Below are 26,244 nucleotides of genomic sequence, written 5' to 3'. Positions count from 1 at the left end.
CGCCTCTCCGCAGGTGACCGTTATGTCTTGGGGCATATTTTGATAGCCGCTAAAGCAGCTATAGCACAGTTGTGGAAATCTGAGCGTGTTCCCACTTTAGAGCTCATCCAAAATAAGATTCACAAACATTTCGTTTTTGAAACCGCGGAGGCTAAGTACTCCTCATCGGCTAACTCTATCCACATGAAATGGTTAGGATGGTCTGATTATAGAAGTAGAGAAGGTAGGCTAACAGTATACAGCTCTCCAATTGACATGTCCGTGCTCGACCTCTCCTAGAATGACCTCTACGTGAATACTGTGATACCAGATATGTTCTCTTCATGTCTTCTCTTAGTGCTTTCGCCTTTTCTTGTGTTTGTACGCTCAATGTAACCAATTGTATTCTCCTCAGACTCTGCATTGTTTAAGTTTGCTTATGGTAACCTTTCCGGACCTCCCCTGTGTATCCCTATCACTTTATTCTGTTCCCCATTTCTGTGTGTAAACTCTTCAATAAAAAACTTAATGTTTAAAAAAAAAAAAAGAAAGTGTCACTCCGTTGCATACCCCCTGATCTTTGCCAGGGCTGGAAACGTTATACTTGTTCCAATGCATAAGACTTTATTGCACAGCTGGGTCGGCCTCCGGGACCCCTCATGGCATGTGCAATGTGAGCAGAGCTTCTTTATTATTATTTATTTATTTATTACTAGTTATTTACATAGCGCACACATATTCTGCAGCACATATTCAGCCATTCACATCAGTTCCTTCCCCAGTGGAGCTTATATTCCCTACCACATGTACACGCACACGCATTCATGCTAGGGTAAATTTTGTTGGATTCCTATTAACCTACCACTATATATCTGGATTGTGGGAGGAAACCGGAGTACCCGGGGGAATCCCATGCAAGTACGAGGAGAATATACAAACTCCACACAGTTAGGGCCATGGTGGGAATTGTACCCATGACCTCAGTGCTGTGAGGCTGTAATGCTAACCTTTACACCAGGGGTGTCAAACTCAAATTCATCGGGGGCCGCATCAGCAGTTTGGTCCCCATCAAAGGGCCGGTTGTATCTGTAGGTCTATCCAAAATTTACCGCTCCACCTGCCTTATATGTGCCCAGCCATCTGCCCCCTTTTAAAGTGCCCAGCCATGTGCCCCCTTTTATAGTGCCCAGCCATGTGCCCCCTTTTATAGTGCACAGGTCCCCATTTTACACATTGCGGCAGGCACAGGTCCCCATTTTACACATTGCGGCAGGCACAGGTCCCCATTTTACACATAGCGGCAGGTACAGGTCCCCATTTTACACATTGTGGCAGGCACAGGTCCCCATTTTACACATTGTGGCAGGCACAGGTCCCCATTTTACACATAGCGGCAGGTACAGGTCCCCATTTTACACATTGTGGCAGGCACAGGTCCCCATTTTACACATTGTGGCAGGCACAGGTCCCCATTTTACACATAGCGGCAGGTACAGGTCCCCATTTTGCACATTGTGGCAGGCACAGGTCCCCATTTTACACATTGTGGCAGGCACAGGTCCCCATTTTACACATTGCGGCAGGCACAGGTCCCCATTTTACACATTGCGGCAGGCACAGGTCCCCATTTTACACATAGCGGCAGGTACAGGTCCCCATTTTACACATTGTGGCAGGCACAGGTCCCCATTTTACACATTGTGGCAGGCACAGGTCCCCATTTTACACATTGCGGCAGGCACAGGTCCCCATTTTACACATTGCGGCAGGCACAGGTCCCCATTTTACATATAGCGGCAGGTACAGGTCCCCATTTTACACATTGTGGCAGGCACAGGTCCCCATTTTACACATTGTGGCAGGCACAGGTCCCCATTTTACACATTGTGGCAGGCACAGGTCCCCATTTTACACATAGCGGCAGGTACAGGTCCCCATTTTACACATAGCGGCAGGTACAGGTCCCCATTTTACACATTGTGGCAGGTGGTGGAAGGAGGGAGAGAGAGAGAAAGAGAGGAAGGGAGAGGGGCTGACTTACATTTGAAGCGGTTCTCGCCGCTCTTCAGCCGCCTCTCCCTCCTCGTCTGCGCGGCTCCCTTCTCCCTCCTCCGACGGGGTTTCGTTGAATGACGCGTTTGCGCCGTGACGTCACGACGCAATCGCGTCATTCCGCGAAACCCCGCCCCCCCCGAGCTGGGCAATCGGGAGAAGGGGGTTTCATGGCGGCGGCACCGCGGGCCATCAGACGAGGTCTGGCGGGCCGGATTTGGCCCGCGGGCCTTGTCTTTGACACCCCTGCTTTACACCATCTGTACTGCCGAGTTATGTCTCAGGAGCTAATTACTGGCGCTATTCAACTGTCGGCAAATTGAATTGACCCCATAGAGAATTTAATAAAGAAGAGAGATGTTTAGGGGGTAAACTACTCTATACAAAGATGCATGGGGGCAAATGAATATATACAGAGATGCAGTGGTGGTAACTAATATATATATATATATATATATATATATATATATATGAGAGAGAGATGCTGTGGAGGTAAATGAGTATATACAAGGATGCAGTGGAGGCAAATGAGTATTTACAGAGATGCAGTGGGGGTAACTATATATACATATATATATGGGGAGAGAGAGTGAGATAAGTTGTGGGGGTAAATGAGTATATACAAGGATGCAGTGGAGGTAAAGGAGTATATACAAGGATGCAGTGGGGGTAACTAATATTTCTCTGACGTCCTAGTGGATGCTGGGAACTCCGAAAGGACCATGGGGAATAGTGGGCTCCGAAGGAGGCTGGGCACTCTAGAAAGATTTATGACTACCTGGTGTGCACTGGCTCCTCCCACCATGACCCTCCTCCAAGCCTCAGTTAGATTTTGTGCCCGGCCGAGGTTGGATGCACACTAGGGGCTCTCCTGAGCCCTTAGAAAGAAAGTATAGATTTAGGTTTTTTATTTTCACTGAGACCTGCTGGCAACAGGCTCACTGCAGCGAGGGACTAAGGGGAGAAGAAGCGAACTCGCCTGCTTGCAGCCGGATTGGGCTTCTTAGGCTACTGGACACCATTAGCTCCAGAGGGATCGACCGCAGGCCCAGCCTTGATGTTCGGTCCCGGAGCCGCGCCGCCGTCCCCCTTACAGAGCCAGAAGCAAGAAGAGGTCCGGAAAATCGGCGGCATGAAGACTCTGTCTTCACCAAGGTAGCGCACAGCACTGCAGCTGTGCGCCATTGCTCCTCTCACACACTTCACACTCCGGTCACTGAGGGTGCAGGGCGCTGGGGGGGGGCGCCCTGAGGCAGCAATAAAAACACCTTGGCTGGCAAAAATACCACAATATATAGCCCCAGAGGCTATATATGTGGTAAATACCCCTGCCAGATTCCATAAAAAAGCGGGAGAATAGTCAGCGGAAAAGGGGCGGAGCTATCTCCTTCAGCACACTGGCGCCATTTTTCCCTCACAGCTCCGCTGGAAGGAAGCTCCCTGGCTCTCCCCTGCAGTCTGCAACCACAGTAAGGGTAAAAAAAGAGAGGGGGGGCACTAAATTTAGGCGCAATATATATATTATACATAAAAGCAGCTATAGGGGACATAACTCAGTTAGTCCCTGCATTATATAGCGCTCTGGTGTGTGCTGGCATACTCTCACTCTGTCCCCCCAAAGGGCTTTTGTGGGTCCTGTCCTCGTTTAGAGCATTCCCTGTGTGTCTGCGGTGTGTCGGTACGGCTGTGTCGACATGTTTGATGAGGATAATGATGTGGAGGCGGAGCAGATGCCTGTAGAAGGGATGTCACCCCCTGCGGGGCAGACACCTGAGTGGATGAGCTTATGGAAAGAAATGAGTGCACGTATAGACTCCTTACATAAAAAAATTTGACGACATGCCTAATGTGGGACAGCCGAGTTCTCAGCTCGTGCCTGTTCAGGTGTCTCAAAGGTCTTCAGGGGCTGTAAAACGCCCGTTACCTCAGACAGATGTCGACACTGATACTGACACCAGTGTCGACGACGATGAGTCTAATCTGATGCCCACTAAGGCCATTTACTGTATGATTGAGGCAATGAAAGAGGTGTTAAACATTTCTGATTTACATCCAGGTACCACTAAAAAGGGTATTATGTTTGGGGAGAAAAAACTACCTGTAGTTTTTCCCCCATCAGAGGAATTAAATGAAGTGTGTGAAGAAGCGTGGCTTTCCCCTGATAAAAAATTGGTAATTCCTAAAAAGATACTAATGGCGTTCCCTTTCCCACCAGAGGATAGGTCACGTTGGGAAACACCCCCTAGGGTGGATAAAGCGCTCACACGTTTGTCTAAAAAGGTGGCACTACCGTCTCAGGATACGGCCGCCCTTAAGGAACCTGCTGATAGAAGGCAGGAGGCAATCCTGAAGTCTGTATACACACACTCAGGCATTATACTTAGACCAGCTATTGCGTCAGCATGGATGTGCAGTGCTGCCGCTGCGTGGTCAGATAAACGGTCAGAAAATATTGACACACTAGACAGAGACACGATTCTGCTAACCATAGACCATATCAAAGACTCAGTCTTATATATGAGAGATGCACAGAGGGAGATCTGCCGGCTGGCATCTAAAGTAAGTGCATTGTCCATTTCGGCTAGGAGATGTTTATGGACTCGCCAGTGGACTGGAGATGCAGATTCCAAAAGGCACATGGAAGTTTTGCCTTATAAAGGGGAGGAATTATTTGGGGATGGTCTCTCGGACCTAGTTTCCACAGCAACGTCTGGGAAGTCAGCATTTTTACCCCATGTCCCCTCACAGCCTAAGAAGGCGCCATTTTATCAGGTTCAGTCCTTTCGGACCCAGAAAAACAAGCGTGGAAAAGGAGGGTCTTTTCTGTCTAGAGGCAGAGATAGGGGAAAAAGGCTGCAACAAACAGCAGGTTCCCAGGAGCAAAAGTCCTCCCCCGCTTCTTCTTCCAAGTCCGCCGCATGACGGTGGGGCTCCACGGGCGGAGCCAGGTACAGTGGGGGCCCGCCTCAAGAATTTCAGCGATCAGTGGGCTCGCTCACAGGTGGATCCCTGGATCCTTCAAATTGTATCTCAGGGGTACAAACTGGAATTCGAGGCGGCTCCACCCCACCGGTTCCTAAAATCTGCCTTGCCGATTGCTCCCTCAGACAGGGAGGCGGTGCTAGCGGCAATTCACAAGCTGTATTCCCAGCAGGTGATAATCAAGGTACCCCTACTTCAACAAGGCCGGGGTTACTATTCCACACTATTTGTGGTGCCGAAACCGGACGGTTCGGTGAGACCCATTTTAAATTTGAAATCCTTGAACACATACATAAAAAAATTCAAGTTCAAGATGGAATCGCTCAGGGCGGTTATTGCAAGCCTGGACGAGGGGGATTACATGGTATCCCTGGACATCAAGGATGCTTACCTGCATGTCCCCATTTATCATCCTCACCAGGAGTACCTCAGATTTGTGGTACAGGATTGCCATTACCAATTCCAGACGCTGCCGTTTGGACTGTCCACGGCACCGAGGGTATTTACCAAGGTTATGGCGGAAATGATGATACTCCTTCGGAAAAAGGGAGTTTTAATTATCCCGTACTTGGACGATCTCCTAATAAAGGCACGGTCCAAGGAACAGTTGTTGGTGGGAGTAGCACTATCTCAGGAAGTGCTGCACCAGCACGGCTGGATTCTGAATATCCCAAAGTCACAGCTGGTTCTGACGACACGTCTAATGTTCCTGGGGATGATTCTGGACACAGTCCAGAAAAAAGTGTTTCTCCCGGAGGAGAAAGTCAGGGAGTTGTCTTCGCTAGTCAGAGACCTCCTGAGACCAAAACAGGTATCGGTGCATCACTGCACGCGGGTCCTGGGAAAAATGGTGGCTTCTTACGAAGCAATTCCATTCGGCAGGTTCCATGCCAGAATTTTTCAGTGGGACCTGTTAGACAAGTGGTCCGGATCGCATCTTCAGATGCATCGCTTGATAACCCTGTCTCCAAGAACCAGGGTGTCTCTTCTGTGGTGGCTGCAGAGTGCTCATCTTCTGGAGGGCCGCAGATTCGGCATACAGGACTGGGTCCTGGTGATCACGGATGCCAGCCTTCGAGGCTGGGGGGCAGTCACACGGGGAAGAAACTTCCAAGGACTATGGTCAAGTCAGGAGACTTCCCTTCACATAAATATTCTGGAACTAAGGGCCATTTACAATGCCCTAAGTCAAGCAAAATCCCTGCTCCTACACCAGCCGGTGCTGATACAGTCAGACAACATCACGGCAGTCGCCCATGTGAATCGACAGGGCGGCACAAGAAGCAGGATGGCAATGGCAGAAGCCACAAGAATTCTCCGATGGGCGGAAAATCATCTACTAGCACTGTCAGCAGTGTTCATTCCGGGAGTGGACAACTGGGAAGCAGACTTTCTCAGCAGGCACGACCTCCACCCGGGTGAGTGGGGACTTCATCCAGAAGTCTTCCAAATGATTGTAAATCAGTGGGATTGTCCACAGGTGGACATGATGGCGTCCCGCCTAAACAAAAAACTAGAGAGGTATTGCGCCAGGTCAAGAGACCCTCAGGCAATAGCTGTGGACGCTCTAGTGACACCGTGGGTGTATCAGTCAGTTTATGTGTTCCCTCCTCTGCCTCTCATACCAAAGGTATTGAGAATAATAAAAAGGCGAGGAGTAAACACAATTCTCGTGGTTCCGGATTGGCCAAGACGAGCGTGGTACCCGGAACTTCAAGAGATGATCTCAGAGGACCCGTGGCCTCTGCCGCTCAGACATGACCTGCTACAGCAAGGGCCCTGTCTGTTCCAAGACTTACCGCGGCTGCGTTTGACGGCATGGCGGTTGAACGCCGGATCCTAAAGGAAAAGGGCATTCCGGAAGAAGTCATTCCTACGCTTATTAAAGCCAGGAAAGAGGTTACAGCAAATCATCATCACCGCATATGGCGGAAATATGTTGCATGGTGTGAGGCCAAAAGGGCCCCAACAGAGGAATTTCAACTAGGTCGATTTCTGCATTTCCTGCAAGCAGGAGTGAATATGGGCCTAAAATTAGGTTCCATTAAGGTACAGATCTCGGCTCTGTCGATTTTCTTTCAAAAAGAACTAGCTTCAGTACCTGAAGTTCAGACATTTGTAAAAGGAGTGCTGCATATTCAGCCCCCATTTGTGCCTCCTGTGGCACCTTGGGATCTCAACGTGGTGTTGAGTTTCTTAAAATCACATTGGTTTGAGCCACTAAAGACTGTGGATCTGAAATATCTCACGTGGAAAGTGGTCATGTTATTGGCCTTGGCTTCGGCCAGGCGAGTATCAGAATTGGCGGCTTTATCATGTAAAAGCCCTTATCTAATTTTCCATACGGATAGGGCAGAATTGAGGACTCGTCCCCAGTTCTCCCTAAGGTGGTGTCAGCGTTTCACCTGAACCAGCCTATTGTGGTGCCTGCGGCTACTAAGGACTTGGAGGACTCCAAGTTGCTAGACGTTGTCAGGGCCCTGAAAATATATGTTTCCAGGACAGCTTCTAAGCAGACTATTGCTCGTTGGATTTGTAGTACAATTCAGCTTGCACATTCTGTGGCAGGCCTGCCACAGCCAAAATCTGTCAATGCCCATTCCACAAGGAAGGTGGGCTCATCTTGGGCGGCTGCCCGAGGGGTCTCGGCTTTACAACTTTGCCGAGCAGCTACTTGGTCAGGGGCAAACACGTTTGCAAAATTCTACAAATTTGATACCCTGGCTAAGGAGGACCTGGAGTTCTCTCATTCGGTGCTGCAGAGTCATCCGCACTCTCCCGCCCGTTTGGGAGCTTTGGTATAATCCCCATGGTACTTTCGGAGTTCCCAGCATCCACTAGGACGTCAGAGAAAATAAGAATTTACTCACCGGTAATTCTATTTCTCGTAGTCCGTAGTGGATGCTGGGCGCCCATCCCAAGTGCGGTTTATCTGCAATACTTGTACATAGTTATTGTTAACTAAATCGGGTTATTGTTGAGCCATCTGTTGAGAGGCTCAGTTGTTTCATACTGTTAACTGGGTATAATATCACGAGTTATACGGTGTGATTGGTGTGGCTGGTATGAGTCTTACCCGGGATTCAAAATCCTTCCTTATTGTGTACGCTCGTCCGGGCACAGTGTCCTAACTGAGGCTTGGAGGAGGGTCATGGTGGGAGGAGCCAGTGCACACCAGGTAGTCATAAATCTTTCTAGAGTGCCCAGCCTCCTTCGGAGCCCGCTATTCCCCATGGTCCATTCGGAGTTCCCAGCATCCACTACGGACTACGAGAAATAGAATTACCGGTGAGTAAATTCTTATTATATATATATATATATATATATATATATATATATATGAGAGAGATGCTGTGGAGGTAAATGAGTATATACAAGGATGCAGTGGAGGCAAATTAGTATTTACAGAGATGCAGTGGGGGTAACTATATATACATATATATGGGGAGAGAGAGTGAGATAAGTTGTGGGGGTAAATGAGTATATACAAGGATACAGTGGAGGTAAATGAGTATTTACAGAGATGTCATACACGGCCACTGTGACCCGAAAAATGGCATGCCTTCGCACCCTGTCTGCAGAGGCAAGGGGGCATCCACAATTCAGCGATGTAAACGCAATTGCATTGTGATCACCGCGCTGCCGGGCTTTTATCATGCTGGGCGACCCCCAGCGTACAACCGCAGCCAGTTGCAGTTTTGATAAAATAGCAAAACTGCAGCTGGTAAGATCCTTTCTACAGAGATGCATTGGGGATGTGCGTTGTGTATAAAGTTTCTGAGACCTGACACATCAGTACAATCTCCAGTGTGGGCTCCAGATAACGTCTTATCGGGCAGATTCCAACTGCTTTCTGCCAGTCACATGTTACCCACCATTAGTTACTCTCATCGTCTGTTACAGGGAATGTGAACATAATTTCAAAATCCAAGCAATGGCATTTCTCTTACATCGAATGTCAATGGCTAGAACTGTGTAATGTGTTTTCTGGTACAGTGCATTCTAAAAGTATTCACAGCGCTCCACTTTGTCCAAATTTTGTTATGTTACAAATTAATTTTCCCCCTCAAAATTCTATACACAATATCCCATGATGACAATGTGAGAAAAGTTAATTTGAGATTTTAGCAAATTTATTACAAATAAAAAACAAAGAAATCAAATGTACATAAGTATTCACAGCCTTTGCTCAATACTTTGTTGGTGCACCTTTGGCAGCAATTACAGCCTCAAGTCTTTTTGAATATGATGCCACAAGCCTGGCACACCTATCTTTGGGCAGTTTTGCCCAATCCTCTTTGCAGCACCTCTCAAGCTCCATCAGGTTGGATGGGAAGCGTCGGTGCACAGCCATTTTCAGATCTCTCCAGAGATGTTCAATCGGATTCAAGTCTGGGCTCTGGCTGGGCCACTCAAGGACATTCAGAGAGTTGTCCTGAAGCCACTCCTTTGATATCTTGGCTGTATGCTTAGGGTCGTTGTCCTGCTGAAAGATAAACCGTTGCCCCAGTCTAAGGTCAAGAGCGCTCTGAAGCAGGTTTTCATCCAGTCTGTCTCTGTACATTACTGCATTTATCTTTTCCTCTATCCTGACTAGTCTCCCAGTTCCTGCCTCTGAAAAACATCCCCACAGCATGATGCTGCCACCACCATGCTTCACTGTAGGGATGGTATTGGCCTGGTGATGAGCGGTGCCTGGTTTCCTCCAAACATGACACCTGGCATTCACGCCAACGAGTTCAATCTTTGTCTCATCAGACCTGAGAATTTTTGTTTCTCATGGTTTGAGAGTCCTTCAGGTGCATTTTGCCAAACTCCAGGCGGACTGCCATATGCTTTTTACTAAGGCGTGGCTTCCGTCTGGCCACTCAACCATACAGAGTGGATTGCTGCAGAGATGGTTGTCCTTCTGGAGGGTTGCTGTAGCTCTGACAGAGTGACCATCGGGTTCTTGGTCACCTCCCTGACTAGGGCCCTTCTCCCCCGGTCGTTCAGTTTAGGCGACCAGCCAGCTCTAGGCAGAGTACTGGTGGTTCCGAACTTCTTCCATTTACGGATGATGGAGGCCACTGTGCTCATTGGGACCTTCAAAGCAGCAGATATTTTTCTGTACCCTTCCCCAGATTTGTGCCTCGTGACAATCCTTTCTCTGAGGTCTATAGACAATTCCTTTGACTTCATGCTTGGTTTGTGCTCAGACATGCACTGTCAAGTGTGGGACCTTATATAGACAGGTGTGTGCCTTCCCAAATCATGTCCAATCAATTGAATTTACCACAGGTGGACTTCAGTTAAGCTGTAGAACCGTCTCAAGGATGATCAGTGGAAACAGGATGCACCTGAGCTCAATTTTGAGCTTCATGCCAAAGGCTGTGAATACTTATGTACATGTGATTTCTTTGTTTTTTATTTTTAATAAATTTGCAAAAATCTCAAAACTCTTTTCTTGTCATTATGGTGTATTGTGTGTAGAATTTTGAAGAGAAAAATGAATTTATTCCATTTTGGAATAAGGCTGTAACATAAAAAAATGTGGAAAAAGTGAACCGCTGTGAATACTTTCTGGATGCACTGTACTTGTCTCATGGCACAGCACATACAGATCTTATTTTCCAGGACAAAAGACCAGGGTTGGGGGAAATAACAGTGCCATAGATAATGACACCTGAGAAGTCTGACATTTTTCTTTTTATAAGGGACAATCATGCCTTGTAAGTTATTGTCCCTTTAAAAAAACTAGAGAGTTCCGCCGGCATCCTGCACTGCCGCTGAACTTGGGCGTCGTTATAGCCCAAGGTTTCGTTTAAAAAAAACAAAACAAACCCAGTAAATGTTTTTGTTTTTTTTAAACCAAAATGTATTTATATTTTCATTAATGTTTTACTGAAAAAAAACCAATTGAATCATGTATGAAACCTTGGTCAAACACCATGCTTTAATGCTTTCTAATATTAATAATGTTATTAATACCCCTTCCAAACTGACATAGCCAGGTCGCACCCGGGAATATGTACACCGGTGTTTCCCAGGTGCGACCCGGCTCGAGACCCCTTTCAGACTTGCGACCCTTCAATATGCCGGGTCGTTGATGTCATCCCTGACGCTATTGGAGGTGGTGCTTGGAGATCATCATATCCAAGCCCCGCCTCCTCTTATGCAGAGAATGGGTGTCGGGTCGCCTTGACTCGGCTTACCCGCTCACACTGCACCACATCCCGAGACGATTCCGGATTCAACCCAGGCTGAGACCTGGTATGAAATGCTGGGACGCTCGACGCGGGATATTCTTTCAGTACCCTTTCACACTGAGCAGATTCCCGGTTTGATGCGCGTTCATGTGCAATAACCCGGGGAATATTTGTCAGTGTGAAAGGGGTATAAGCTTTGGTTTAACTTATTTTATATCTTCTAATAAAACCAATTTTTTTACAGTTTATTATTCCTATTACATCTGAATATATGTAGGTAGACTAGACATATTAATACATAGTTGCTTGTGACTGATTTTTATAGCAAATCCTGTAAAAAAAAAAAAAACTAACTTTTGTTTTTCATTTGTTTTATATTTTGTCTCCATTTGTACCTTGCAATTCATTCCATCTGCTAATTTGTGACTGCTTATCATGTGCTTTTCCTTCTCTCACTCAGACTATCTTCTACACCAGGTGTGGGGTACCTGTGGCACCCCAGCTGTTGTTGAACTACACGTCCCAGAATGCCCTGCAATAGTTTTTGCATGATTAAATTGGAAAGCTGTTGCAGGGCATGCTGGTATGTGTAGTTCATCAACAGCTGGAGTGCCAAAGGTTCCCCACCCCTGTTCTACACCATACTCCTTACAACGGCACATAGCCCTCAGTTTCAGCCACCCTGATGCTTACTGTATATCAGTGTCCTGTCCATTGATGCAGTAATGTTTATATGGGTGGTCTTCTGTATGCCGGCGGTCGGGCTCCCGGCGCTCAGTATACCGGCGCCGGCATATCGACAGCCTGCATACCGACACTTATTTTCCCTCGTGGTGGTCCACGACCCCCCTAGAGGGAGAATACAATAGTGTGTCGCGCGGCGAGCCTGCAAGGGGCTCATTTGCGCTCGCCACACTGTCGGTAAGCCGGCGGTCGGGCTCCCGGCGCCGGTATGCTGGTCGCCGGGAGCCCGACCACCGGCCAGCCGTAGTAAACCCGTTTATATACCTTCTACTTGTCCTATATTGGGGGGCATTTATCATAGATTGTATGCGATCCTATTGACGGCATTCAGTCCCTGCAATGTGCCGAGTGGGGTGTCTGTGCCACTGCACATCTGCAGTAGCCTCCCCACCGTGCACAGGGGCCATTTCTGGTGAAGGGTTCCTGGGGAACTTTGCCGAAACTATTTTCCACGGTATGTAACCCATAGGCTACAATGGGCTACCGCAATCAGAAGATTGCGGTAGCTGCGTGGATATTGATACATTGGGCAGCATCGCATCCCCCATTGAAACCTATGGGGGATGCTGCTGCGGGCAGCGATAGAGGGATTGCAACAGCGATCCCTTCATACATTTGGGGACTACATAGTATTTGCGGCTAGTCCCCGAAAACACCCGCATAGCCGCAAATACTGTTTGATAAATGGGCATTGTCTTCTATTGTAAGTCACTGTTCTTGTTTTGTTCATTTGTTTATGTACTTTGTCAGGCGCTGCAGAACCCTTGTGGCGCCATATAAATAAAGGATAATAATAATACGTATAAAGTGCACTCGGAGATAGATGACATTTGTTAAGCATTAGCACTGGGCATGCCACTGGCATTAAACATTTTGAATAAAAACACTCGTTTATTTAGTACAGGGGTGGAGAACCTTTGGCCCTCCAGCTGTTGTTGAACTACACATACCAGCATGCCTTGCCACAGTTTTGTTATTTGGCAATGCTAAAACTTTTGCAGGACATGCTGGGATGTATAGTTCATCAACAGCTGGAGGGCCGAAGGTTCCCCATCCCTGATTTAGCATAATAGACTTTTTCTAAAGAAGTGATGGCACCGTGCCTGTAGTCCCAGCATAATAAAAACCGCAAGGTGTTCTAGTAATGCGCCCATGGGGCGTGCCGCTTCTACCATGCATCGTAGACTTCTCTTGTAGTGTTAATCAGAATACACAATATAAACTGTGCAGTGCCGGATTACTCCAGAGAGATGGTACTTATAGTATTATGCAATATGTGGGCTGGTTTGATATCACCGTATCCTACTGTGCGTCACAGAAGAGGAGCCTGTGAACTCTGGGAGTTGTAGTACTCTGATATTGGCAGGAGAGCAGTGTGTATATTATGGTAACACCCTTTTATTCTGTGCAGGTTCCTGCTCCTTCTAGTAACTCTCCTTGGGGTCTGTGCTGAAGAACCGCCCCCCAAATCCGCCGCACAGGACACATGGGGGGAATTCTGGCTGGTGCGTTTCATCGTCAATATTGCCGGATATGGGACCATCCTGGTACCGGGCTGTCTGCTCATACATTACTTCAAACGCAGGAACTATCTGGAGACGGGTAAGAGGGTCCGCATGTGTGTGTGTGTCATACATGCATGTAAAACCTGTGTATTATATGTGTGTAATGCAGAATGCTCCTATGTACTGTGAGTGTGATATGTGTGTGATACATTTATGGTCACATCCTATACTGTGTGTGTGATATACTGTACGTGTTCTTATTATATAGAAATAATTTCTTTGAAGAGATGTCTATATGTCTAGGATAGAATATTCTCTCACACAAGTTCCTGACCAGGGGTGTTATGCAGAAGTGGAGGCTGATATGCCAATGCCACAGGAGGCGCCTGAAGAGAAAAGGCGCCTCCTGCCAGCACCGCAAATGCCAGTGGTGCACCTGAAGATGCAGCATCGGATCGCCATTGGGCAGCCATCGGCCATCTGAGTAAGCCTAAGCTTACACTGACCGCCGGACCTCCTCTGTCGTGGCCAGGAAATCTGCTTGGGTATGCCTAGAAAACAGGCATGGTTGCCACCCCCGGGTGTGAATTAAAAGATCGACAGTATATAGATCGATACACACAAAATGTTGATACTTTTTTTTGTTTTTTTGTTATTCTAACCATAATCATACTCCTAACTCAACCGTCCCCTTCCATAGCCTAAAGCTAACCCTCTGCCAAGACCCCAACCCTAACAGTCCCCTCTAGCAGCGTAACCCTCCCGCAAGTGCCAAAAGCATAGCCTTTAAAATAATGAAAAACCATGTGTCGACTAGTTACATGTCGACCTTTTGACCCTGTCAACCTATTGACTGTCTACCATCTGGGGTCGATCTATTGACTGTCTGTTTTCCACCCGGATACCGCCGCCCCCTCCCCACCCCCAAACAGGTCGCAGCATGACAGTCAGGCTGCACGTAAGGGGCACTGCGAGCGATGTTGCAGGACCCGTTCTGCACATGTGTAGTCATCCCACCATCGGAGTTGTAGCCAAACCATCGGGTTTCCGTACAGCTCAGGACCAGGCGGAACTTACACTACAACAAGAGCTACCTAGGACAACCGGTGATAACGTCAAGGTACAAAGGAGAAAAAATGGGGTTGTACAATTAAGTATTAAAATGTAACTTTTATTTCTCTAACGTCCTAAGTGGATGCTGGGGACTCCGTAAGGACCATGGGGAATAGCGGCTCCGCAGGAGACTGGGCACAAAGTAAAAGCTTTAGGACTAGCTGGTGTGCACTGGCTCCTCCCCCTATGACCCTCCTCCAAGCCCCAGTTAGATTTTTGTGCACGAACGAGAAGGGTGCAATCTAGGTGGCTCTCCTGAGCTGCTTAGAGTAAAAGTTTAAATTAGGTTTTTTATTTTCAGTGAGTCCTGCTGGCAACAGGCTCACTGCATCGAGGGACTAAGGGGAGAAGAAGCGAACTCACCTGCGTGCAGAGTGGATTGGGCTTCTTAGGCTACTGGACATTAGCTCCAGAGGGACGATCACAGGCCCAGCCATGGATGGGTCCCGGAGCCGCGCCGCCGTCCCCCTTACAGAGCCAGAAGACTGAAGAGGTCCGGAAAATCGGCGGCAGAAGACGTCCTGTCTTCACTAAGGTAGCGCACAGCACCGCAGCTGTGCGCCATTGCTCTCAGCACACTTCACACTACGGTCACTGAGGGTGCAGGGCGCTGGGGGGGGGCGCCCTGGGACGCAATGAAAATACTTTTAATGGCTAAAAATACATCACATATAGCTCCTGGGCTATATGGATGTATTTAACCCCTGCCAGTTTTCCACAAAAAAGCGGGAGAAAGGCCGCCGAGAAGGGGGCGGAGCCTATCTCCTCAGCACACAAGCGCCATTTTCCCTCACAGCTCCGCTGGAAGGACGTCTCCCTGACTCTCCCCTGCAGTCCTGCACTACAGAAACAGGGTAAAACAAGAGAGGGGGGGCACTAATTTGGCAGATAATCATATATTGCAGCTATATAAGGGAGAAACACTTATATAAGGTTATCCCTATATATATATATATATATAGCGCTCTGGTGTGTGCTGGCAAACTCTCCCTCTGTCTCCCCAAAGGGCTAGTGGGGTCCTGTCCTCTATCAGAGCATTCCCTGTGTGTGTGTGTGCTGTGTGTCGGTACGTTGTGTCGACATGTATGAGGAGGAATATGGTATGGAGGCAGAGCAATTGCCTGTATTAGTGATGTCACCCCCTAGGGAGTCGACACCTGACTGGATGGTCCTATGGAAGGAATTACGTGATAGCGTCAGCACTTTACAAAAGTCTGTTGACGACATGAGACAGCCGGCAAGTCAGTTAGTACCGGTCCAGGCGTCTCAAACACCGTCAGGGGCTCTAAAGCGCCCGTTACCTCAGATGGTCGACACAGACCCAGACACGGACACTGACTCCAGTGTCGGCGGTGAGGAAACAAACGTTTTTTCCAGTAGGGCCACACGTTACATGATCACGGCAATGAAGGAGGTTTTGAACATTTCTAATACTACAAGTACCACAAAAAAGGGTATTATGTGGGGTGTGAAAAAACTACCCGTAGTTTTTCCAGAATCAGATGAATTAAATGAGGTGTGTGATGAAGCGTGGGTTTCCCCCGATAAAAAAACTGCTAATTTCTAAAACATTATTGGCATTATACCCTTTCCCGCCAGAGGTTAGGGCGCGTTGGGAAACACCCCCTAGGGTAGATAAGGCGCTCACACGCTTATCAAAACAAGTGGCGTTACCGTCTCCTGATACGGCCGCCCTCAAGGAGCCAGCTGATAGAAAGCTGGAAAATATCCTAAAAAGTATATACACACATACTGGTATTATACTGCGACCAGCAATCGCCTCAGCCTGGATGTGCAGTGCTGGGGTGGCTTGGTCGGATTCCCTGACTGAAAATATTGATACCCTGGACAGGGACAGTGTTTTATTGACTATAGAGCATTTAAAGGATGCATTTCTATATATGCGAGATGCACAGAGGGATATTTGCACCCTGGCATCAAGAGTAAGTGCGCTGTCCATTTCTGCCAGAAGAGGGTTATGGACGCGACAGTGGTCAGGTGATGCGGATTCCAAACGGCATATGGAAGTATTGCCGTATAAAGGGGAGGAGTTATTTGGGGTCGGTCTATCGGACCTGGTGGCCACGGCAACGGCTGGGAAATCCACCTTTTTACCCCTGGTCACCTCTCAGCAGAAAAAGACTCCGTCTTTTCAGCCTCAGTCCTTTCGTCCCCATAAGGGCAAGCGGGCAAAAGGCCACTCATATCTGCCCCGGGGCAGAGGAAAGGGAAAAAGACTGCAGCAGGCAGCCTCTTCCCAGGAACAGAAGCCCTTCCCCGCTTCTGCCAAGTCCTCAGCATGACGCTGGGGCCTTACAAGCGGACTCAGGTATGGTGGGGGGTCGTCTCAAGAAATTCAGGGTGCAGTGGGCTCACTCGCAAGTGGACCCCTGGATCCTGCAAGTAGTATCTCAGGGGTACAAATTGGAATTCGAGACGTCTCCCCCTCGCCGGTTCCTGAAGTCTGCTTTACCAACGTCTCCCTCCGACAGGGAGGCGGTATTGGAAGCCATTCACAAGCTGTATTCCCAGCAGGTGATAATCAAGGTACCCCTCCTACAACAGGGAAAGGGGTATTATTCCACGCTGTTTGTGGTACCGAAGCCGGACGGCTCGGTGAGACCTATTCTAAATCTGAAATCTTTGAACACTTACATACAAAGGTTCAAATTCAAGATGGAGTCACTCAGAGCAGTGATAGCGAGCCTGGAAGAAGGGGACTATATGGTGTCTCTGGACATCAAGGATGCTTACCTCCATGTCCCAATTTGCCCTTCTCACCAAGGGTACCTCAGGTTTGTGGTACAGAACTGTCATTATCAGTTTCAGACGCTGCCGTTTGGATTGTCCACGGCGCCCCGGGTCTTTACCAAGGTAATGGCCGAAATGATGATTCTTCTTCGAAGAAAAGGCGTCTTAATTATCCCTTACTTGGACGATCTCCTGATAAGGGCAAGGTCCAGGGAACAGTTAGAGGTCGGAGTAGCACTATCGCAAGTAGTACTACGACAGCACGGGTGGATTCTAAATATTCCAAAATCGCAGCTGATTCCGACGACACGTCTGCTGTTCCTAGGGATGATTCTGGACACAGTCCAGAAAAAGGTGTTTCTCCCGGAGGAGAAAGCCAGGGAGTTATCCGAGCTAGTCATGAACCTCCTAAAACCAGGCCAAGTGTCAGTGCATCAATGTACAAGGGTCCTGGGAAAAATGGTGGCTTCTTACGAAGCGATTCCATTCGGCAGATTCCACGCAAGAACTTTTCAATGGGATCTGCTGGACAAATGGTCCGGATCGCATCTTCAGATGCATCTGCGGATAACCCTGTCTCCAAGGACAAGGGTGTCTCTCCTGTGGTGGTTGCAGAGTACTCATCTTCTAGAGGGCCGCAGATTCGGTATTCGGGACTGGGTCGTGGTGACCACGGATGCCAGCCTAAGAGGCTGGGGAGCAGTCACACAGGGAAAAAATTTCCAGGGCTTGTGGTCAAGCATGGAAACGTCATTTCACATAAATATCCTGGAACTAAGGGCCATTTACAATGCCCTAAGTCAAGCAAGGCCTCTGCTTCAGGGTCAGCCGGTGTTGATTCAATCGGACAACATCACGGCAGTCGCCCACATAAACAGACAGGGCGGCACAAGAAGCAGGAGGGCAATGGCAGAAGCTGCAAGGATTCTTCGCTGGGCGGAAAATCATGTGATAGCACTGTCAGCAGTGTTCATTCCGGGAGTGGACAACTGGGAAGCAGACTTCCTCAGCAGACACGACCTCCACCCGGGGGAGTGGGGACTTCACCCAGAAGTCTTCCACATGATTGTGAACCGTTGGGAAAAACCAAAGGTGGACATGATGGCGTCCCGCCTCAACAAAAAACTAGACAGATATTGCGCCAGGTCAAGGGACCCTCAGGCAATAGCGGTGGACGCTCTGGTAACACCGTGGGTGTACCAGTCAGTGTATGTGTTCCCTCCTCTGCCTCTCATACCCAAGGTACTGAGAATCATAAGAAGGAGAGGAGTAAGAACTATACTCGTGGCTCCGGATTGGCCAAGGAGGACTTGGTACCCGGAACTTCAAGAGATGCTCACGGAGGACCCGTGGCCTCTACCTCTAAGAAGGGACCTGCTCCAGCAGGGACCCTGTCTGTTCCAAGACTTACCGCGGCTGCGTTTGACGGCATGGCGGTTGAACGCCGGATCCAGAAGGAAAAAGGCATTCCGGATGAAGTCATCCCTACCCTTATCAAAGCCAGGAAGGATGTAACCGTGCAACATTATCACCGTATCTGGCGTAAATATGTTGTGTGGTGTGAGGCCAGGAAGGCGCCTACAGAGGAATTTCAACTGGGTCGTTTCCTGCATTTCCTGCAAACAGGACTGTCTATGGGCCTAAAATTAGGGTCCATTAAGGTTCAAATTTCGGCCCTGTCGATTTTCTTCCAAAAAGAACTAGCTTCAGTTCCTGAAGTTCAGACGTTTGTCAAGGGGGTACTGCATATACAGCCTCCTTTTGTGCCTCCAGTGGCACCTTGGGATCTCAATGTAGTTTTGGGATTCCTAAAATCACATTGGTTTGAACCACTCACCACTGTGGACTTAAAATACCTCACATGGAAAGTGGTAATGCTGTTAGCCCTGGCTTCAGCCAGGCGTGTTTCAGAATTGGCGGCTTTATCTTATAAAAGCCCTTACCTAATTTTCCATACGGACAGGGCAGAATTGAGGACTCGTCCTCAATTTCTCCCTAAGGTGGTTTCAGCATTTCACTTGAACCAGCCTATTGTGGTGCCTGCGGCTACTAGGGACTTGGAAGACTCCAAGTTGCTGGACGTAGTCAGGGCCCTGAAAATATATGTTTCCAGGACGGCTGGAGTCAGAAAATCTGACTCGCTGTTTATCCTGTATGCACCCAACAAGCTGGGTGCTCCTGCTTCTAAGCAGACTATTGCTCGTTGGATTTGTAGTACAATTCAGCTTGCACATTCTGTGGCAGGCCTGCCACAGCCAAAATCTGTAAAAGCCCATTCCACAAGGAAAGTGGGCTCATCTTGGGCGGCTGCCCGAGGGGTCTCGGCTTTACAACTTTGCCGAGCAGCTACTTAGTCAGGGGCAAACACGTTTGCTAAATTCTACAAATTTGATACCCTGGCTGAGGAGGACCTGGAGTTCTCTCATTCGGTGCTGCAGAGTCATCCGCACTCTCCCGCCCGTTTGGGAGCTTTGGTATAATCCCCATGGTCCTTACGGAGTCCCCAGCATCCACTTAGGACGTTAGAGAAAATAAGAATTTACTTACCGATAATTCTATTTCTCATAGTCCGTAGTGGATGCTGGGCGCCCATCCCAAGTGCGGATTGTCTGCAATACTTGTACATAGTTATTGTTACAAAATCGGGTTATTATTGTTGTGAGCCATCTTGTTAGAGGCTCCTCTGTTATCATGCTGTTAACTGGGTTCAGATCACGAGTTATACGGTGTGATTGGTGTGGCTGGTATGAGTCCTACCCGGGATTCAAAATCCTTCCTTATTGTGTACGCTCGTCCGGGCACAGTATCCTAACTGAGGCTTGGAGGAGGGTCATAGGGGGAGGAGCCAGTGCACACCAGCTAGTCCTAAAGCTTTTACTTTGTGCCCAGTCTCCTGCGGAGCCGCTATTCCCCATGGTCCTTACGGAGTCCCCAGCATCCACTACGGACTATGAGAAATAGAATTATCGGTAAGTAAATTCTTATTTATTCACATTAAGAGGCTATTTAGCGGCTAATACAGGAGCAAAATATATATTAAAAACAATTGACAGAATCAGAAATATGTGCTCCAAGATAGAAAATGTGAACCAAAATTAAAAAAAGAAAAAAGGACTGCTCCGTTGGTTTCAAATGATAGATATTTTTAATTGTAAATATCTCTTTTTCCCATTGTGTGTATCTATGTGCCCTTCGGCAATAAAGGAAATGTGCCGACTGGGCTCACTGAATAAAAATTCTGGTAACTGGAGTGGATGTATTCATTGATTCGTGCTATGGACTTGATGGTTGCAACAGTGTATTCAAATGTGTTATCTTAAATATCCCTTTGATGCAGTGCACGAAATTGGCAGTTCAAGTCAGAATAAAGATGCTGCATATCACACACTGGGCCTAATTCAGACCTGATCGTAGATGTGCTAAATTTAGCACATCTACGATCAACTAGCCCAACCCCCCCCCTGCACAAGTACAAAAGCATTGCACAGCGGCGATGCTTTTGTACCTGAGGAATAGCTCCCTACCAGCGCAGCTCTTGCACGCTGGCAGGGAGCTACTTGTCGCTGTGAGGGTCACAGCGGCTGCGTGTGTCGTCACGCAGCCACCATAGCCCGCCTCCCCCCCCCCCCCTCTCAACGGTCTGGGCACGCCTGCGTTGCCTGGACCGCGCCCCCTAAACGACTGAAAAACACCTCCGGGCCGCCCCCTTTAGCCCAGCAACCACTTCTGCCTGTCAATCAGGCAGAGGCAGTCACAGGGTTGAGACAGCCATCAACTGTCTGGCATGCGCAGTTCAGACCGTATCGGCTGCTGTGCAAAAAAGCACATTGGCCCTCATTCCGAGTTGTTCGCTTGCGAGCTGCTTTTAGCAGCTTTGCACACGCTAAGCCACCGCCTACTGGGAGTGAATCTTAGTTTATCAAAATTGCGAACGAACGATTCTCAAAATTGCGAATAGACACTTCTTAGCAGTTTCTGAGTAGCTCCAGACTTACTCGGCATCTGCGATTAGTTCAGTCAGTTTCGTTCCTGGTTTGACGTCACAAACACACCCAGCGTTCGCCCAGACACTCCCCCGTTTCTCCAGCCACTCCCGCGTTTTTCCCAGAAACGGCAGCGTTTTTTCACACACACCCATAAAATGGCCAGTTTCCGCCCAGAAACACCCACTTCCTGTTAATCACACTACGATCACCAGAACGAAGAAAAAACCGTGAGTAAAATACCTAACTGCATAGCAAATTTACTTGGCGCAGTCACAGTGCAGACATTGTGCATGCGCAGTTAGCGGGAAAATCGCTGCGATGCGAAGAAAAATACCGAGCGAACAACTCGGAATGACCAATACATCCCTTATTAGCAGTTTCCTGTGGTGAATCCTTCAATAGATATTGGCTGGTGTAATTTCTCCAGGATATGGCAACATGTAGGGAAATATAGAAACAAGAAAAAACCAATGTGTAGTAAATTCCTTCTATATATCAGATAAGTCTTTTACAAGGGAACTAGTGGTGGTTCTAAGCGTACCCCACTCACACATTAATCAGATATTTCTAAGCCCATCAAGGTTTCTTTTTCCAATACCAAGGCCTGATTCACTTGAACTGCGCCTGGCAAATAGGTGTAGTCAATAATATATTGGTGGAGCGTACCCCAAAACTCACACTCGCGAGGTGGGTGGTAAACACATCAAGGTATCTTTAGAAACTTGTAATGTCTAGATGGAGCGTACCCAGAAACTCACACTCATGAAGGTGATAGTAAACACATCAAGGTATCTTTAAGGTAGCATGAAAATCTGTGGAACAACTTGTGCGTACCCAAACTCACAATTCTAAGTATCGTCGTACTCCCATCAAGGTATCTTTAGGTTCGACTCCACTGTCCTTAATGGTGACAGTCTTGCCTCCCCAAAAGAAGGAACTCAGCTCATCTGTGTCTGTGAGCTGGAGTTCGGTCCACAAATCCAAAGTAAACTCACTTATCCTCAACAATTCAATAAATAAATGAATGATGGGGGTTTAGTTGGTGGATTGGCCAATGCACGGAAGCCTGCATACCGATTTTCAAGGTACCCCACCTTCATGCAGGTCCTACACTATCACAGAGTCTTAAAACCTGACTACCTCACTTCTGTTACACAACTCATCTGCCTGCTAGATTTAATGGCAGGCAGATGAGTTGTGTAACAGAAGTGAGGTAGTCAGGTTTTAAGACTCTGTGATAGTGTAGGACCTGCATGAAGGTGGGGTACCTTGAAAATCGGTATGCAGGCTTCCGTGCATTGGCCAATCCACCAACTAAACCCCCATCATTCATTTATTTATTGAATTGTTGAGGATAAGTGAGTTTACTTTGGATTTGTGGACCGAACTCCAGCTCACAGACACAGATGAGCTGAGTTCCTTCTTTTGGGGAGGCAAGACTGTCACCATTAAGGACAGTGGACAGGGGAGTCGAACCTAAAGATACCTTGATGGGAGTACGACGATACTTAGAATTGTGAGTTTGGGTACGCACAAGTTGTTCCACAGATTTTCATGCTACCTTAAAGATACCTTGATGTGTTTACTATCACCTTCATGAGTGTGAGTTTCTGGGTACGCTCCATCTAGACATTACAAGTTTCTAAAGATACCTTGATGTGTTTACCACCCACCTCGCGAGTGTGAGTTTTGGGGTACGCTCCACCAATATATTATTGACTACACCTATTTGCCAGGCGCAGTTCAAGTGAATCAGGCCTTGGTATTGGAAAAAGAAACCTTGATGGGCTTAGAAATATCTGATTAATGTGTGAGTGGGGTACGCTTAGAACCACCACTAGTTCCCTTGTAAAAGACTTATCTGATATATAGAAGGAATTTACTACACATTGGTTTTTTCTTGTTTCTATATTTCCCTACATGTTGCCATATCCTGGAGAAATTACACCAGCCAATATCTATTGAAGGATTCACCACAGGAAACTGCTAATAAGGGATGTATTGGTGATATTTATATTACAAGTGGTTTTGTTTTATTAGAGCGCTGTTGGCGTAAATACAGATCTCAAATTTCTGGTATTGTGAGTAGTGTCTGAGATGTGGTGACATCTCCTGAGATCTGTTATACCATAAGCTGCTTGGCGCCTGTCCTGGGACACCCCCAAAATTTTTTTTGTTCCAACTCGGAATGACCCCCACTGTTCATTGTCTAGTAAGGATTGCTATAAGAGAGTCAGGTGGCTCTTCCTTCTGCATGTACTCATGTATTTATTTTCCAGCTAATAAAGCAAAAGATTATTGTTTACTTAAGCAACACCCTTTTTCTAAATTATATTGACATAACTTGCAGCTTAATAGGATCCTCACACCCTCAAGGCTTTTAAAAAGCAGACACGAAATGTGCGCGTTGGCACTTCGGTCTGCTCCGTTGTTTATGTACTAATACTTCGTGTGTTGTGTATGCTTCTGGGGGAGACTGATCGCTGCACGGCAAAACAGGAGTACCCGCTAATTGGACAAATGCTAACAGCGCGGTCACCCTCTCTACTGTTAGTGAACAGTAATTGTATTTACCAGTGGGGTGGATTCTGCACGGCATGGACAATTGGCAATACCCGTTCTTTGGTTAGAAGTCCATTATTACTATGCCGCTGCTGTGCGGGCACCCTCTGTCTTATCCTTGATTACAATCACGTGCCTCATGCTGCATATTACAGATAACGGAAATATCCATTAGCAGGCTGAATGTAAATGTAACCGCTGCAGCACAGCCAGTTCTATACACTGAATGGCAACTACATATGCCCATTAGGGGAGACTAAATATTTTTACACGGCAAACGGAAGTTTCCAGGGATAGAATTACATTATTGCCGTGTAAACATGATCACCCCTATAAACGAATAGTTACTACACACAATAACATCCTTTTCTCTTGGGCAATAAAGAATCACAGTTGCAAATGTCTATGCAGTAAGATGTAGTGTTATAGATACATTTCAGATGGGAGTACCCGTCATTAAAATTCACGTCAATTAGGATTGCTAGAGCAGCGCTACCCGGTTTTCTACCACTAAACAGCCATTACATATGTTTACTGAGGGAGAATTCAGTTCACATGTGGCAGCACAATCATAGCTATCACGCAATAATAATCACGCATAGCAGAACATAATAAGGAAAGATAATGCCTATCTCACATGTGATGTGATGTAGTCATATAATCACATGTGAGTGGGGCAGTCATTAACAGCGAGTTGGCAATACGAGGTGAACTCACCACTGCACATGTATTGACATGAGAATGCAATAAATCAGCATGCTTTAATGTCTCATGTGCGTGTGTTATTATATAAGAAATACAGTGCATCCGGAAAGTATTCCCAGCGCTTCACTTTTTCCACATTTTGTTGTTACAACCTTATTCCAAAATGGAATACATTCATTTCTCTTACGTCCAAGAGGATGCTGGGGTCCGCATTAGTACCATGGGGTATAGACGGGTCCACTAGGAGCCACTGGTACTTTAAGAGTTTAATAGTGGGGCCTGGCTCCTCCCTCTGGGCCCCTCCTACCAGGCTCAGTTTAGAAAATGTGCCCGGTGGAGCCGGTCACAGCTAGGGAAGCTCCTAGGAGTTTTTCTAGTTTTATTATTTATCTTAGAGTTGGGCACAGGGAGGCTTCTGGCAACAGCCTCCCTGCTTCGTGGGACTTAGGGGGGGGGGGGGGGGGGGAGTAGTGTCCAATCCTGAGAGGTTAATGGCCACTATCTCCGCTGACAGGACACTGAGCCCCTGAGGGTGATGATCGTTAGCCGCCTGAGGCGACCGCTCACTCCCGCATCATGCCGCCACCCCCTAACAGCCAGAAGATTCCGGTGGTGATTGTGTCACTGACGACAGGACAAGCGGGGAGCCGATGTGAATGGCGGCAACAGCGTAAGAGCGCAGTACTAACTGCGCTCCGGAGAGCTCAGCGGTACACAGTGCGGCGCAATGAGGGGCGCCCTGAGCCAGCGCAAATACCCTACACTAGTCAATCAAGGCTGTCAGGGACCTCGGTAACGCTGCTAGCCCATACCGCAGGCCAGTATAAAGATGTGAAAGTGTGGGAAGACGTGCCATGTTCAAGGGGCGGAGCTTCTCCTCAGAGTGGACCCAGCGACTTCCAGCGCCATTTTCTCCCTGCAGATACATCTACAGTGACGCTGACAGGGAGTGCTGTCCCTCCACACGACTCCAGCTATCCTGTGCGGTACCAGGGGGTTGTGGAAGGGGGGGGGCTGTAAATTACTGTGTAGTCTTTTAAGGGTACACAGTCAGCGCCAAGTATTTGGTTTATATCTACCTGTTGAAGCGCTGTGTGTGTGCTGGCTCTAAGCTTTGTGTTTCTCTGAAGGTACTTGGGGGGAGGGGGAACTGTGTTTGACATTTTCCTGTGTGTGTGTGTGTGTGTGTGTGTGTGTGTGTGTGTGTGTGTGTGTGTGTGTGTGTGTTCACGCACATAGCCATGTCCAGGGACTGTGTGTCTAATGCTGCAGAGGAATTTTCTTCTCCAGTGGAATCGATTCCAGGTACCCAGGAATGTAATGTCTTGTCTCAGGTTTCCATATCTGAGCCAGATTGGCTGACTTCAATTAAGGGTATGATCTCTCAGATTTCTACTAGGGTGGCTCATACTGAGACTGAAACTCAGGTTTTAAAGAATTCTATGGCTGGTCAGGTTCTGTTCCTATTCCTTCTAAATCGCCTAGCATATACCCAAAGAAACGTGCACTTTCCCAGATTATGCAAGCCGGCACGGATACCAACTCTGACATGGCAAACGGTGATGGGGATGTGCTGAGGGGGGCGACATCCCTTGCAAAGGGGGTGCAGCTCATGATTGAGGCCATTAGAGATGTGTTACACATTACTGAGAATAAGAAAGCCTCGCTAACCTTCCC

The 26,244-nt window shown here is 47.7% G+C and overlaps 1 protein-coding gene across 1 annotated transcript in view; it reads left to right on the top strand.

Annotated features, from left to right (window-relative positions):
- SLC35B2 (solute carrier family 35 member B2) overlaps positions 1-26,244 on the top strand; it is a 70,738-nt gene that overhangs the window by 23,726 nt on the left and 20,768 nt on the right. The window contains exon 2 of the mRNA XM_063918817.1: positions 13,357-13,547. Within this exon, the coding sequence (XP_063774887.1) occupies positions 13,357-13,547 (191 nt within the window). The remainder of the gene's footprint in view (positions 1-13,356; positions 13,548-26,244) is intronic.

The sequence above is a fragment of the Pseudophryne corroboree genome, chromosome 4 (genome assembly GCF_028390025.1).
Source record: "Pseudophryne corroboree isolate aPseCor3 chromosome 4, aPseCor3.hap2, whole genome shotgun sequence".
Lineage (NCBI taxonomy): Eukaryota > Metazoa > Chordata > Amphibia > Anura > Myobatrachidae > Pseudophryne > Pseudophryne corroboree.
This window is presented reverse-complemented; position numbering and strand designations above follow the sequence as displayed.